This window comes from Osmerus eperlanus, chromosome 4, assembly GCF_963692335.1.
Source record: "Osmerus eperlanus chromosome 4, fOsmEpe2.1, whole genome shotgun sequence".
Taxonomy (NCBI): Eukaryota; Metazoa; Chordata; class Actinopteri; order Osmeriformes; family Osmeridae; genus Osmerus; species Osmerus eperlanus.
In genome coordinates this window covers 7,594,370-7,608,914 of record NC_085021.1, presented here as the reverse complement: position 1 = coordinate 7,608,914, position 14,545 = coordinate 7,594,370, and the positions used below count along the sequence as shown (strand labels likewise).

The 14,545-nt window shown below is 46.1% G+C and overlaps 2 protein-coding genes across 4 annotated transcripts; both read left to right on the top strand.

Annotated features, from left to right (window-relative positions):
- The first annotated feature begins 274 nt into the window (after positions 1-274).
- Positions 275-6,775, top strand: arhgef3l (Rho guanine nucleotide exchange factor (GEF) 3, like). Of its 2 annotated transcripts, XM_062458480.1 has the most exons (13): positions 279-499; positions 896-947; positions 1,075-1,110; positions 2,010-2,072; positions 2,266-2,373; positions 2,545-2,703; positions 3,392-3,454; positions 3,635-3,731; positions 4,758-4,834; positions 5,018-5,275; positions 5,356-5,526; positions 5,680-5,872; positions 6,200-6,775. In XM_062458480.1, exons 1-13 carry the CDS (start codon positions 459-461, stop codon positions 6,445-6,447), a joined length of 1,566 nt encoding a protein of 521 aa, XP_062314464.1. In that variant the 5' UTR covers positions 279-458; the 3' UTR covers positions 6,448-6,775. The 2 variants fall into 2 exon arrangements, with proteins under 2 accessions (XP_062314465.1, XP_062314464.1); XM_062458481.1 differs by lacking the exon at positions 1,075-1,110 and having other exon boundaries at positions 275-499.
- Positions 6,776-6,953: 178 nt separating this feature from the next.
- usp21 (ubiquitin specific peptidase 21) lies at positions 6,954-13,911 on the top strand. 2 transcript variants are annotated; one of them, XM_062458482.1, is made up of 13 exons: positions 6,954-7,146; positions 8,418-8,766; positions 9,796-9,852; positions 10,049-10,166; positions 10,485-10,599; positions 11,167-11,286; positions 11,392-11,456; positions 11,705-11,892; positions 12,208-12,286; positions 12,480-12,587; positions 12,754-12,868; positions 12,985-13,068; positions 13,221-13,911. In XM_062458482.1, exons 2-13 carry the CDS (start codon positions 8,611-8,613, stop codon positions 13,417-13,419), a joined length of 1,404 nt encoding a protein of 467 aa, XP_062314466.1. In that variant the 5' UTR covers positions 6,954-7,146; positions 8,418-8,610; the 3' UTR covers positions 13,420-13,911. The 2 variants fall into 2 exon arrangements, with proteins under 2 accessions (XP_062314466.1, XP_062314467.1); XM_062458483.1 differs by having other exon boundaries at positions 6,955-7,146; positions 12,985-13,356.
- The last annotated feature ends 634 nt before the right edge of the window (positions 13,912-14,545 follow it).

The window sequence follows — 14,545 nt, the reverse complement described above, 5'->3', positions numbered from 1 at the left end:
GTTTTGGACCTCAGTCTTCAGAATAAAATAATGAAGTTAATGCCATTTCACTTCCTCTTTCGGCTAACCGTGCTTTGCTGTGCTTTAATGTGATGTGGTGACGAGCCCTTCAAGATGAGAGGGACCTTTTGACCAGTCATCTCCGAATGCGGCGAGTTTGAGGATGCAAGAGACTGTAGACTGCACTCAGTTTAGTTTGCTGGCCACCCCAGCAAAACCGGAGAGCAGATACGTGAAGCCTGACTAGAGGATGTGGTTTGGTTGACAGAGCAGAAGGGGGAGGAGGGCTGTGCTGTGCAGTGCGCGTTTTGACAGTTTCAAGTTTCCGAGTCCAATCGGCAGGTGAAGTATTGGGGGCTCGCGGCTGTGGTAAAAAGGTTTTTGACTTGTGTTTGCCGGCCCTTGTGGAATGGCTTATGTTCCGATGAAGACCCTGTGATGACAAAAGGTGGACGATTATGGAGACCGATGAGACTACTGGTGACCCGTGGACTTCCTGGTAACAACTTTCAGTGTTCTCTTCATGTCTTTCTGTGGCTTATTTCTCTCTCCATCTTTATTTCCCTCACTTAGTCACTGGATATGTTGGGATGCCAACAGAGAGAGACTTGGACTCGTCACCATTTCAATGTTTTAGTATGGCTCGTCTTTATGCACCCATCTGCCACCCTTCCTTCCTCTCCTAGTTTGGCTGCTCTCTACACTTCTATCTAAACCAAGACTAGTCATATCTCAACCTTGCTTCTCTAAAGGGCACAAAAGCCTTAGGTTTTGTTCATGAACTGTCCATCAATGATAGTACCATCGTTATTTGACTATTTTGACCTACAGCCAAATACCCAACATGGCTGTGACTGCTTCTTATTGTAACAGTCTCTTCTTGGTGTTTTTCCAGTTCTCCAGTGCCTAGGGACAACATGTACTCCAACTCTCTTGACCATCCTGGTGTAAGTCCCTCCACCTTTCAATCCCCACCCCCCCACCTGGTTTCTCCCTCACTTAAACTGTCACATCAGCTAATGATTTGACTGGTTTTCCAGCTGTTCAGTGAGGTTTTTTTTGTGGCTTTTCCAGAAAAAGAGAAAGCAGGATCCAGGCCCCCTGATTGAGGTGATTTTCATGTTTGTTCTCTCTCAGACATTACCATCTTCCTCTCCTTTTTTCTGGCTCTCTGTCTCAGCATCAAGCGGAAGCTCCACCTCACCTCTGTAGCCGCAGCTCAGTGCAGAGCACAGGAAAACCGTGACAGCGAGCGCACATGCAAAAACTGGGTACACGCAAGAAGCGGGCCAAATCCATAGAATGAAATGCATAAATCCCAAATGTGTTCGACGTTATTTGTAAATCATTTCGGTTTACGTCTGTTGAAGCTGAGTAAATGATAACCGTCCCCATGTTTGCAGTCAAATGCTGTTTCGGAGCTGCCATAAGTGGCAGGAGAGAAACTACTGTTGCATAGATTAGGAAACAAGCACCGCGTGCAATCATCATGCTGTGTACTTCCTCGTCCCTGTGAAGCAATCAACTCGGTTGACTAATTATTTCTAATGTTTTGAACTAACATGTTGTCCACTCACTGTACGTTCACTTGCTTTCACAGTTACAAATTCTCGTGGAAAGGATGCAAAAATGAATGAAACTGACATCCAGTTTCCCCAAACTGAGTTTATTGACAGCTTTTTATTTGATTTAATAATTGAATGCAAATTGTTTGTATGCACATGGAGCATAGAGGACATGTAAACCCAAGAGCACATGGCTTCTAATAGTTGGCCAAGCGTAAGCAGGATTGCAGCAGACATTTTACAAAACACACCATTCTACTTCCTCTTATAGACATCACGCAGGAAACGAGAGTACCACAGCAGTGGCACCTATTTCCTTGATAACCCCCCCCCCCCCCATTTTTTTTTTACTCTGTCTCGTTTCTCTCTCCCTCCCTTCAGTTTTTCTAGCGGGTTCCCCTAATAACCCTTTTTTGTTTTTTTTGCTCCTCCTCTGCCCTGTAGGATGACGAAGAGTACGACGACGACGACGACGAGAAGACCTCTCCAATGATCAAGGACTCTGAGGTGAGACTCCGCCCCATCCACGGACCCCCAAGGTTCTTTCTCTCTAGCACTACTTTGCAGGACATCAAATCTACGTTTCTCACCTGTGCACACGCAAACGGAAACGGTTCCTCCACCTCATCTCAACCTTTCCGATCTACATGAAAGGTCCTACAGCAGTAGTGTTAGTGGTGTTTATTTGTTTACACTGCAGGAGCCCAGCAACAAAAGGGTTAAACCAGTGGGGAAGTCCAACAGCATGACAGGCATCATCACCCCAGTGAAGACCCCGGCCCTCAAACGCCTGGGACAGTCCATCACAGTAAGACCCTTTCACAAAGACACACGTGTCCAGACCCATACAATCCCAGTCCCAGTCAAACTTCGATAATACTACGACAGCTATTCGGTCTGTGTTGTGTGCCTTCAAACGCACAGACGTGTGTGTGTGCTTCATTGTGTTTGTAACACGCTCATAATCCACCTCCCCCAGCGCTCCATAAGTTTCCGCACAGAGGCGCGACCCTTGACCCCGGTCCCCCTCCGCTCACGGCAGAAGGCGGCCTCGTTTCCGAGGCGACGTAGCAGCCAGTGCTGGAGCGACACGGTGCAGAGCCACGACCTCACGGCCAAGGAGATCAAACGGCAGGAGGTACTGTGGTGTGAAGGGTCATAGGTCGACTAAGGGTCATGTGTTGAACTCCAGACCCATATTCTCTAGAAATCCCAGAGGAGGAAAGGTGATCAGCTGACCTAGGATCAGGTCTGTGTGGTCTCCGTTCGCTGTGTTGGGTTTTGTGAGGTTTGTGAGGAAAAAAGCTGCAGGTCTGTAGCATATGGAATAGTAGGCCGATGAGTTCTGAGGTTTTTCAGAGTGTTTTTTATTGGCTGTGTGGGTGTAGTGAGTCAGTGGGCTGTGACACTGCGTTTGGGATCAGGATGTGGTTGGGTCTAGGGTACGTGAGGTGGGGTTTGGGTCTTAATCTCTGATGACTGATGATTTACTGTCATCAGTGATCTGTCTGTCATAATTCTCTAAAGCTTTGGATTTCGAAAGAGGATGTGAGCTGGCACACAGAGGCCATGTACTTCCTGTTTTTGAACAATCAGCTGTACATACTTTGTATGTGTGTGTTTATACTTGCTTCACTAAGTGTGTGTAAGTGTGGAGTGCAAAGTGTGCAGGCGGTGTGGTTGTCTGGGGAAAGGTGTTTGGACCTAGTTTGGGACTGAATCCAAAACACTGGCATGATATTGTAGAAGGAAGAGAGGCTGGTAGAAAGGCTATGCAGTGTTTTGCAGAAGGAAGATGTCAGCAGTTCTTGTGTTCCCTCCTCCAGGTGATCTATGAACTGACTGAGGGAGAGAGGCAGCTGATCGACGACTTCAAACTTGTCAAGAAGGTACGACTCCTCCCTGTGAACAACAGGGGGCAGTATTGGCAACCATTCTAAACCAAACAAACAGTGCTTCCAGTTATTTGGTGCAAATAAAACAGAATATTGTGATGATTCCTTAATCCAAAACGAGTCGCCTCCTTTTCGTCCTCTCTTTTGCGCACGTGTGTGTGTGCGGTGCTACAGGTGTACTATGAGCCGATGCTGACTCTACACATCATGACAGAGAGCGAGCTGGGGCAGATCTTTGGGACTCTTGACTCGCTCCTACCCCTCCACGAAGGTATGCTACCGCTCCGGAGAAAACGTCTAGAAAATTCTCCTCCGAAAAACTTCAGGTGGCAGCTTTCAGCACCTCCCACCCACGGTTTATGAAACCTCGGCGAATTTCAGCTTCCCCCGTCACCCTCCTCGCCCCCCCCCCCCCCCCACACACACACACACACACACACACGCACGCAGACACAAGCCGTTCCAGAAGATTCCAAGTGACAGAATGAGCGCAAGTGGAGAAGTGCCGGTCCGGAAAGTAGAAGTGCTGTCGTGTGTTTGTTCCACCCATGGAGCTGAGCCCGTCACCTCTGCTGATTAGCACACAGTAGAACAATGACATCAGCGGGCAGTAATAGTATATCATTATCGTGCACGGGTAGAACAAAACACTTAGGGCACATCCCCAAAAAGTTTTCTTGCTACTCTTCCCTTCGATCCCTAGCACCCGATCGCTTCTCAGAAATAATGATAAACATTTGAGGGGATACGATGGAAGGAGAGGAGTGGAGGGGAATGACCGAGGAAGAAGACTTATCAGCCACGAAACCAGCTACGTCTCTCCTGTACAGAGACTGCAGCATCGATATGCAGAACGACTTTTGCACTCGTTCTGTACGTGCGGAGGAAGCAGGTCTAGTGTTTGAGGACAGGGGGGATGTTATGACTAAGAGGACTCACCCGTGGTAGTTCTTCTACCTTCTGAGCCTGCGTTATTTCCTCCTCCCTACTGCGGAGGCGAAAATAATAGTCTCTTGAGATCAAAACAATGAAACACTCGCCTCCAAAAATCCTTCTGTTGACAATCCATAGTTGAATCATAGAATCAGTGCTTGTGTATTTGTGGAAAGTTTTTGCTTCCTACTCCTTACCAGATGTAATATTTATGGACTAGGATATTCATTTAATTCTATATTTTCTGGAATTTGCTGTAAATTATATTATTTATTTTATTGCTTATTCTTGTTTTCTTATAATGTTTCTCTATTCTATATTAGTCTAAATAATTGTTCTACTCTGTTCCGTGTCTGTTCTCCAGACCTCTTGACCCGGCTGGAGGGGCTGAGAGGATCAGAGAAGACTGTTGGTGAGGTGGGGCCCACTCTGATGGACTGGGTGAGTACCACCATTCTAGTCTAGACCTCAGGTGAGCTGGTGTGTGAGTGTGACAGAGAGCATATCTGTCACTTTCTCTCTCTCATCTCTGTACCTATAATGTAAAATTGTAACTTTTTCTCTCTCTGCTTCCATCTCTTTCTCTCCATCCCTTTCTCTCTCTCCATCCCTTTCTCTCCACAGTTCCCTTGTCTAGAGGCCTATGTGACCTACTGCTGTAACCAGGTGGGGGCCAAGGCCCTGCTCGACCAGAAGAAACAGGAAAAGCGCGTGGAGCAGTTCCTGCGCCTCTGTCAAGAGTCCTCCTTCAGCAGGAAGTTAGACCTGTGGAACTTCCTGGATCGCCCTCGGAGCCGCCTGGTCAAGTACCCCCTGCTGCTGCGGGAGATCCTGAAGAGCACTCCATCTGAGCACCCGGACGAAGACACGCTGCCCGATGCGGTGAGTCCTCAAAAAGGAATACACACCTGCATGCACACACACACACACACATCTTCTCACACTTTAATTTGTGGTTTCAGTTGGAGATGATTCAGAGTATAGTGTCTGAGGTGGACAGGAAGACTGGGGAGGCAGAGTGTCAGTTCTACAGACGAGGCCTGATCTACCTGGAGGACGGCCAGAGACTCTCGGAGATCCAGCTGTCTCGCTTCCTCTACTGTCACGGAGAGCTGAAGAACAACAAGGGACAGGTTCGCCTCCCCTTCCCTCTCCTCTCCTCTCATCCCCTCTCCTCTCCTCTTCTCTGTTCTCCTCTCCTCTCTTCTCACGAATGTCTCTGATTTGTGTGTTTATGACAGCTATTGTACGGATCTTTAACATTGTCTGTGTGTGCATGCATGTAGCGGCTGCACGTCTTCCTGTTTGAGCTGGCCCTGGTGGTGACTCGACCAATAGAGGACAAGGAGGGGGTCGAGGCCTTCCAGGTGTACCGCCAGCCCCTCCCAGCCGCCCAGCTGTACGTGGAGGACCTGCCCGACAGCGAGGGGGGCGGAGGCGGAGCCTTCAGGGGAGCCTTTTCGTCCGGGAACGACAAAGGTATCCTTGCCATTTTCTTTTGTGTGTGGGTTCATGAACGTCATGGTTGGGTGGTTCGCCCTCTTCGAAAGAAACGAGAATAGATGAAAGGGGAGAGGCGAAGGTAACAATCCATCACTTCATCCCCCCATGGACACGAAACCAAAATATGTTTGGTTTCCATACGCCTCCAATGTTTGTGACTGGAAACTCATGCTGCCTCAACGTCCTCTCATCTCGTTACCTATTGCCCTCTTCCACTTTTACCCAAACTCTCCCTCTATCCCTCTCCTCTCTCTCTCTCTCTCTCTCTCTCTCTCTCTCTCTCTCACACACACACACACACAGTGAGGAACTGTTTCCGTGTAAGTGTGGGAGGGCGCAGCAAGGCCCAGTCTCACAGCCTGCAGGCCAACGACTCCTTCAACAAGCAGCAGTGGCTATCCTGCCTGCGCCAGGCCATGGTCCAATCACGAGACAGGGGAGCCCAGACCAGCCAATCGCAGCCGTCATCCCGCTTCTCCCCTGACCTGGCTCACATCGCTGGGCTGAGCCTCAGCTCAGACACAGAGATGACAGACAGAAGCAATCAATGACCGAACAACGACAGATGACAGCACAGTAGCATTCAGTGTCTCACCATTAGGACTAATTCCTTCGACTTGAAGAAAATGTTTTCTCTCACACACACACTTACACGTGTAAATATACATATGTGCACACACAAACACACCTACATATATTTACACAAACACACACACCTACACACATGCACCAGAAGGGTGTGCCTATTTTTACACTTGAGCCATTCCACTTTGAAGTGAACTATACATTATTGGTTTTATGTACAGAAAACAGTGTTAATGAATGTAACAATTTGATGTTATTGTTTTGGTTTTTCTTAATAAACTGACATTGAAAGTCCTATGCGTCACTACTTCGCAGGGTAGGGGCTAAGTATAGTCAACCAGATCTAGAGGAAAAGATTAGTGCTGATTACGTCTCTCTTTCACTCTCTCTCTCTTTCACCCTCTCACACTCTTTTCAGGTGTCTATCTCCGTCCCTCTCTCCCCCCTCCCTCTCTCTTACTCTCCCCCTCTGTCCCTCACTATCTTTCTCTCTTCAGTGAGAGGACACGAGAGAAAGGGAGCTAGTCTTACAGAGGCAGCCCAACAGACACTGACAGTGAAACCATAGATGGTTTTCTCTAATGCATTTTTAACAGCTCAGCAGGGGATGGGAACAGCTCGCTCCTTCTGTTGGAGAGGACAGACAGACTGGACCAGTCAACAAGGTGAGTCTGTTTCCTTGGCTGTGCTCGTTCACCGTTTGGCTAATGACACCATTTGGTTATTCAGGGTGGTCATTTAGTTCTTTTAGACTTTATTTTGCTTTGGTTTAGACCAAGTCATTCCATGTCATGCGTGCAAGCAAAGACTAAGAATGTGTGTTTTGTGTGCCAAAGTTAACCTTTCGCGCTGTCCTGTTATGTAAGTGTCCTTCCTTTTGGGTGAGTTGGATGTGGTTAGAAGAGGTTGGTAAACGACACAGACACATCCAAGTCAGTGTGAAAGCAGACCTTCACAGGTGAGCGAACCAGGGCTGCCTTGCTCGCAGACCTAGTGGCGTTACGGCAGCTGGTCAAATTTTTCCGCGAGACGCTTGCGAAATCGGCTGCAGGATGATAAAACACACCATATTATTTGATAAATGTGAATAAAAAAACATGTTAAGATTTTACTACGTTAGTTGTAGGCTATAGCCCATTAACACTCAACTTCACTACGTTGGTAACAAATGGCCAAGGCTACGCCGATAAAAACAATATCCGATCAATTCTCAAAATGTAGCCTGAACATCAAGCAGAAGAGACACAGAACCCCAGGCTACACCACAAACCAACGGAGAAATTTGGGAAGATTGACGACACAAACTTCGAGGTGGAGAAGTAGCCTAGCCTAGGCCTACATGGACCACATCACGTATTTTACAAAGACGACGGCAAAAAAGACAAATGTTTGGCTACCACGTTATGTTGGGATGCTGTTGCAACGGCTGTTGGAATAACACGCTTCCTAAATATAGCCTAGCTATGGCCATGTTCACACTTGACTCCTTTTTTTATTTTTTAAGCGCTGCCTTCAGCGCCTTTTGAGCGCCCTTTGAGCGGTTTCAGCGCGCTGGCAGTTGAAAAAAATAGTCAAGTGTGAACACGGCCTATGTCAAGTTGTTGTACCATGTCAGCGTTACATGTGAAAAATGACATCTCAGAGAAGGTGATTGGCTTGGTGACCGGCGCGGAGAAATGTGAGTCTGGTGTGAACAGCCTCGCTCCATTCGTAGCCAGTGTGTCCCAGGCAGGCATAATTTCTGTAATCAAACTTCCTAGAAGAGATGTAACACGACTGGATAGGTTTAAACCTGTAGATTTCTAATCGGCATTCAACAGTCACTTTCAGGCCTATATCAAATTGTCCAAAAGAAAAGTAGGGCTAATGAAAGAAGTAGCCTAAAGATAATGACAGCAGGCTTCCATCGTATTCAAGCAGGATTGCTCTTTTCCAGGTACCGAGTGCAAACCTGAAGAGGCTCTACCTCCTCCCATCCCGGATCCGGCATTACATAACTGATCCTGGGGTAGAAAAACGAGTTAAACCTATTGGACTTTAAACCAGAAACGGACACCGGCCAGTGACCGTGTAAGCTCACCAGTAACGTCAAGGCTAATTGGTCGAAGCCGCAGCGCTCCATCGTCCCGATGCCAGGAGCGACCCGCGCCACCATGGAGGGAACGTGCCAGGCCCTTTGCCGGACCCTGGTATCCCAGAAGGCCATTCAGAGGGAGACGGCGGACATCTCACAGTCGGTGCTCTACACCTCCCTCATGGGGCTGCTGCTGGTAGCCGATAAAGAGGTGGGGAAGCACCTCACAATGTCTTTTGAAGGGCCCATTTGAGATATTGTCTACTCAGCAATCTGTCACTGGAGACAACTAGCTCTCAATGTAGCAATGGTGTGGCATATTATGCATTCATCCATCGTATCATAGGTGATAGTAGTTGTCTCTAGATTATCAACAGAGCTCTGAAGAATGAACCATGACTCTATCAGTACACACTTAAAACGAATAGCAAATCTAACCATCCACTATATCAAAAGGTAACATGAACATGTAGTAAGCATGTGCTATAGAGTAAACCAGAAGTGTCTTCAGATCCTCCAATGAGGTCTTTAGGTGGATAAGTGAGTTATAACTGATTTACATGCCAGGACAACCAAAGGAAACCATCCCATGTGTGCACAGTAGATAAATATTCTATTCTATTTAAATCTTTTCTACCACTTATGTTTTTTTTTTATCACTGAACAGCACCAACAAACACCAGTACGCCTAATTTCCTTGCCTCATGTCATCAAGGCTCAACATAGGTCCATCACAATTGTCAGCGGTTGTCTAGAATGAAGGCCTACCCAGCATGCTCTGTGTTATTGTGCGTTTATGCGTGACGTAAAAAACACTTGTATTTATTATTACATTTTCATTATGCATAATCATTTCACAAATGCACATCAACACACATGCTACAGCACCTGTCAGCAGTCCCCGTATCTAATAGGATCAGCATTTGGTGTTGACCTCCTTTAATCCTCCCTTGCCAGGCTAATTGGATAAACATGCTAAATCTGTACAGCAGACAGTGGACACACACATGAACACAGGCGTGACATGCAGGGGTCGGAACATACACCGACAATGAGACTCAAATGTCAAGTACTAAACACGGGTGAAAAGGGTAAGGAGGATGTGTCCATGGCCCACAGAAAGAAAAGAAAAAGGTAGAAATACAATGTTTTGAAAAACTGTTGACGGATGGATGGATGTGGTGTCATGATGTAACATGCCCTTGGTAGATCAACTATTTGAATTCCTTTTTTCCGACAGAAAGAGCAGCTGAACATAGGAAACGGACAAGTTGGTCTGCGTAACGTGGGGAACACAGTGAGTCTGTGGGTTTGTGTCTGTATTTACATTTGTACTCACGTGCATCCTACATGTGTGAACATGCACCTGTCCTGTACACGTGCATATATTAAAGGGAGGGGGCCACACACATAGCCTATACACAATTTTTTCTTTCCTTTATTACATACGTTTTCTCATCCCCCCCCCATCTCTCCATCTTGTCTCTCTCAAGTGCTTTCTCAACTCGGTGGTGCAGTGTCTGTCCCACACGCGAGGACTGAGGGACTACTGCCTGCTCAGGGCCTACGTCCAGGAGAAGCACTCCAGAGAGGAGCCAGAACTCATGGAGGGTACGATCCAATCACCGCTCTCCTTCATGTGTGTCATGACATTGAACGTAGTCTTGCACACAAGTGCACCCTGACAATCTTAACATGCAGACGACACAGCTTCTGTCCTCCACGTCTCCTCGTCAGTCCTGCCTGATCCTCGTCATATCTCCTCTCCTCTCCCCCCCTCTATCATCTGTCCCAGTCTGTCCTGTCCTTCTGGTATGTCCTCAGCTCTCTCTGTCCACACACCCTCCCCTCCCCCTGCCCTCCTCATATTTCCCTCTCCCTCCATCTCTCCCTCTCGCCGTCCACTCACATGCTCTCCTTCGGTTTCAGCCTTCTCCAAGGTCTTGGCAGGCCTGTGGGACATCAACGGAGGGGACACCGTGGTGAATCCCGGGAGATTTTACACCCTCTTCAAAGACGCCGTGCCTTATTTCAGCGGCTACAGGTGTGTGTGGACGAGGGCGGCTCTGTCTCGGTGACAAGACCCGCAGCTGACAATGCCTCACGTGACTAATGCTGTCAAAGTTGGCAGAAATTGATTTTGGGAGATTGTCTCAGCCCATGTTCACAGTTATTAGCAGTTGTGTTTGGCTAATATAGAGGGAGACAACGATCAATCTCATAGCAAGGATAATTTTAAGTTTTAATAAGAACTATGTTCAAACTCCTTCTGACACTCCTATAGCATGCTCACTTACTATGAGGCTACACAAAACGTACTGGAGGTGGCATGTCAAATATCTAGCGTCAGATTTGTTTGCTGTTAGCTCGTTGCAGGCGGTGAATCAAGATACCAGCCAAAAAGTTGGAGAGTTAATATACTCATGATTATCATGTATACCCCAAAAGACACAGTTAAAAGTGCTTTCTTTCTCTCCACACCCTCTCTCTCTCTCTCTCTCTCTCTCTCTCTCTCTCTCTCTCTCTCTCTCTCTCTCTCTCTCTCTCTCTCTCTCTCTCTCTCTCTCTCTCTGTCTCTCTGTCTCTCTGTCTCTCTGTTTCTCTCTCTCAGTCAGCAGGATGCCCAGGAGTTTCTGAGGTTCCTATTGGACAGGCTGCACACTGAAATAAACCGACGACCGTATGTCCGCAGAAACGGCCTGGAGCCCGAACAAAAATATGCCAAAATCAGGTGCATGTGTGTTTTTGTTTCGTCATTGTCACAGTGGGAAGACTTGGGCCTACAGCGACCTGTAGTTCATTGTTGATCCCTCTTTTCTCCCGTTCTCTCCATCAGGATGGAAGAGGAGGCCTCTGCCATGTGGAAGCGACACTTGGAGAGGGACGACAGCAGAATTGTGGGTGAGGATGGTGAAACTATGTCTGGGCCTCTCCGCATTTGTTTTTCTTTGTTTTTCACGTCTTACATACAATTATTTTTTAATAACCTCAGTCTCCCTTTCTCCCTTTTCCTGTCCTCTCTCTCTGTTTCACTTTATCTCTGCTACCTCTCTCACCCCCCATCTTTCTCCATCGAATTCCCTTTCTCTCTTCTCCCCATTTACTTAATAATTCCACACCCTTCCACCACACACACACACACACTCCAGACCTGTTCGCTGGTCAACTACGCAGCTCCCTACACTGCTCTGTGTGTTCTCACTACTCCACCACGTTCGACGTCTTCTGTGACCTGTCGCTGCCCATCCCCAAGAGGAGCACGGCCGGGGGGGTCTCCCTGAAGGAGTGCCTGGACCTCTTCTCCCAGGAGGAGAAGCTCGACAAAGAGAACGCCCCCGTAAGTGTGTCAGCATTGACATGGGTTGTTGGAGATGCATGAAAAGACATGTTCAGGGGGGAGGGAGTGGAAGATTGTCTTGGGGGACGTTGGAAATTTCAGAAGTCGGACCCACCTCCAGCAGGTGTTAAGTTCAAACATTACAGACCGCTGGGCATCTGACCGTTATTTGTATGTTTGTGGGTGGGTGTACGTATGTATGGGCATGTGTAGTAGTGTGTAAGAGATACTGCAAGTACATTTTCAAGACCAGAATCTATAGGTTAAATATAACCAGTTTTAATATAAACTGTATGTATCTGTGTGTGTGTCCAGATGTGCGAGAGGTGTAAGAAGCGCACGGAGAGCACCAAGAGACTGTCCATCCAGAGATTCCCGCAGGTCATCGTCATCCGTATCCTCACCAGCAAACGACCAGTAACTCATTACATTGTGACTAATGACAGTGGCTTCTTTGTCTAGTGTAATGATGATGGTAATTATGATGAGGCCGATAATTAGGAGCGTGATGATAATGATGGTGGTGCAGGGGTTTGGGGGGATGATGATGATGGTGATGATGATGAAGACTTAACAGACGCTTCCAGATCTGAATCGCTTCGCCATGTCGAGATACTCCATCTGTAAGAGCACAGTGTGTGTTTCCTTCCCGCTCACCAACCTGAACCTGGGACCCTACGGACCTGCTGACTGCGGTAACATATTTCTCTTACTTACCGAGTGTGTTCAAATGTGAGTGGGGGTGTTTTTTACGCCGTGCGTAAAAGAGCGTCGCAAGGATGTGTTGCAAGTGTGGGTGTGTTTGAGTGCGTGTGTGAGTGCACAACCAGAATGATAAAGTTGCTGTCTGTCCGTCCACAGGTCCTATTCTTTATGACTTGTATGCTATGTGTAACCACTCGGGGACAGTGAACATGGGCCATTACACTGCTTCCTGTTTGGAAGACAACGGATGGTGCTGCTACAATGACTCCAGGTGAGACCTGGATTACATTACGACACTGACAGCACACACACACTTTTCCCTCACACACTTATTGTTGTCGCATTCTAAAAATATGTCTGATGAAATAACCTTCCCCCATCTCTCAGTGTCTACCCAGTGTCGGAGAACCAGCTGCAGTCCAACCAGGCCTATGTACTCTTCTACCAGCGCAAAAACAGCACAGTCAGGAAGTGAGACTCAGCCAGCCAATCAGATTGACCATATCAGATCAAACATGCAACGTTTCAGCAAATTGGGGAAGCTGTATTAAAATGTCTTTACCTGTCAGCTGGGATGTTACTTACAGCAAAACCCCAGCTAATGTATCTCATTGTCTCAGCAGTTCACTCAAAGAGTTGGAACTCTTTGGCTATAATGGCATTGTGGGTCTTAGTCCAGATAGAAGAAGAAAATGGAGGAAGCAAGAGAAGAAACGCGTTGGACTCGGTTGGAAAGGGTTCAAGAAAAGGATGAGAACAAACAATTGTGAGAGTGCACTTACAGAGACTTGCAGACTGTTATTGTCTTGGCAGACTTCATAAAGCTATAGATTTTGTGTCCACACAGTCATGGAAAATCATAACAACATTATTAATCGATGCAAATATTTGGATTAAGTAGGCTTATACAGCGAAGCAGGCAAATATACATTGTAGAAAGAGAGTAGCTACACTTGAAGGCATATTTTTCTAAGAAATTTGTTGTCCAAAGCCTCAGGAGTTTGAATAATTCACAGTTTCAAATCTCGTAATTATTTGACACCTCTGTATCTTTTCTTTGCTTTGATTCTTTTCCCTCTGTGTGAGGTTGCGAATTTGTACAAATCCATCATAAGATGGTTTTAAAATATGATTTTATACAAAGCAGTATTCTTTATTTTCTACTAACAGCTCCTGATAAGATTATTAAAGGAAGAAATGTACTTGCAGATGATGTGGCTTCTACTCAGTAGAATGCAATGCTTTCTTAATGTTTGCTATCATGGTACTGGTTGGAATAAAACTGTAATCTGTTAAATGTTGAATAAAAATATAGATACTGTGTTCATTGTTTGGACCTTTTCAACAACACTCTTTCGTTAAATTTTTAGCAATCATATCAAATGTTCAGAAACACAACAGTAATGATATATCTATCCAAACATACATTTTTCAAAAATAAAAAGGTCACTACACAGTTAAGAAAAAAAGACATACATCACAATAGTACATTTAAAATAGTTAACATTTGGTCATTATTAATACACTGTAATGAATTAAACATTAATGAAAAAATTACATTTTATACATAATACATAAATCAAATATTTGTTTTCATGAATAGAAACAATCTGTTATTATAATTGTTTCACATTATTTATTTCCTAGCTTTTTTCCCATTTGAGAAATAACGTAGTATCTATTCACATTCAATACATTTCTCTTGAGACGAAGATGAAGTATGTGGGCTCAATTCAGTCCAAAATCGAAAACCAATGCATTAAAGTTTCGGATTATTTACATGAAAAGCACAGTTGATATCCAAGTCCATGCAACTGAAGGGATATTTTGTTGTTGTTTTTGTTGTTGTTAGACCCTCTAGTCTAGTTAACAAAATATTCAGTTTAGTTGATGGGTTTAGTCGACGTCATCGTCATCACGCCGAGTGGAGAAGTAGGTGGAGTCTTCG

Bases quoted from the DNA above. Each gene is read 5' to 3' on its own strand.
- arhgef3l (XM_062458480.1), top strand. From the start codon at position 459: ATGGAGACCGATGAGACTACTGGTGACCCGTGGACTTCCTG. The intron at 948-1,074 runs GTAAGTCCCTCC...TGGCTTTTCCAG, and splicing joins ACTCTCTTGACCATCCTGGT to AAAAAGAGAAAGCAGGATCC. The intron at 2,073-2,265 runs GTGAGACTCCGC...TTTACACTGCAG, and splicing joins CAATGATCAAGGACTCTGAG to GAGCCCAGCAACAAAAGGGT.
- usp21 (XM_062458482.1), top strand. From the start codon at position 8,611: ATGCCAGGAGCGACCCGCGCCACCATGGAGGGAACGTGCCAGGCCCTT. The intron at 8,767-9,795 runs GTGGGGAAGCAC...TTTTTCCGACAG, and splicing joins TGCTGGTAGCCGATAAAGAG to AAAGAGCAGCTGAACATAGG. The intron at 10,600-11,166 runs GTGTGTGTGGAC...TCTCTCTCTCAG, and splicing joins CCTTATTTCAGCGGCTACAG to TCAGCAGGATGCCCAGGAGT.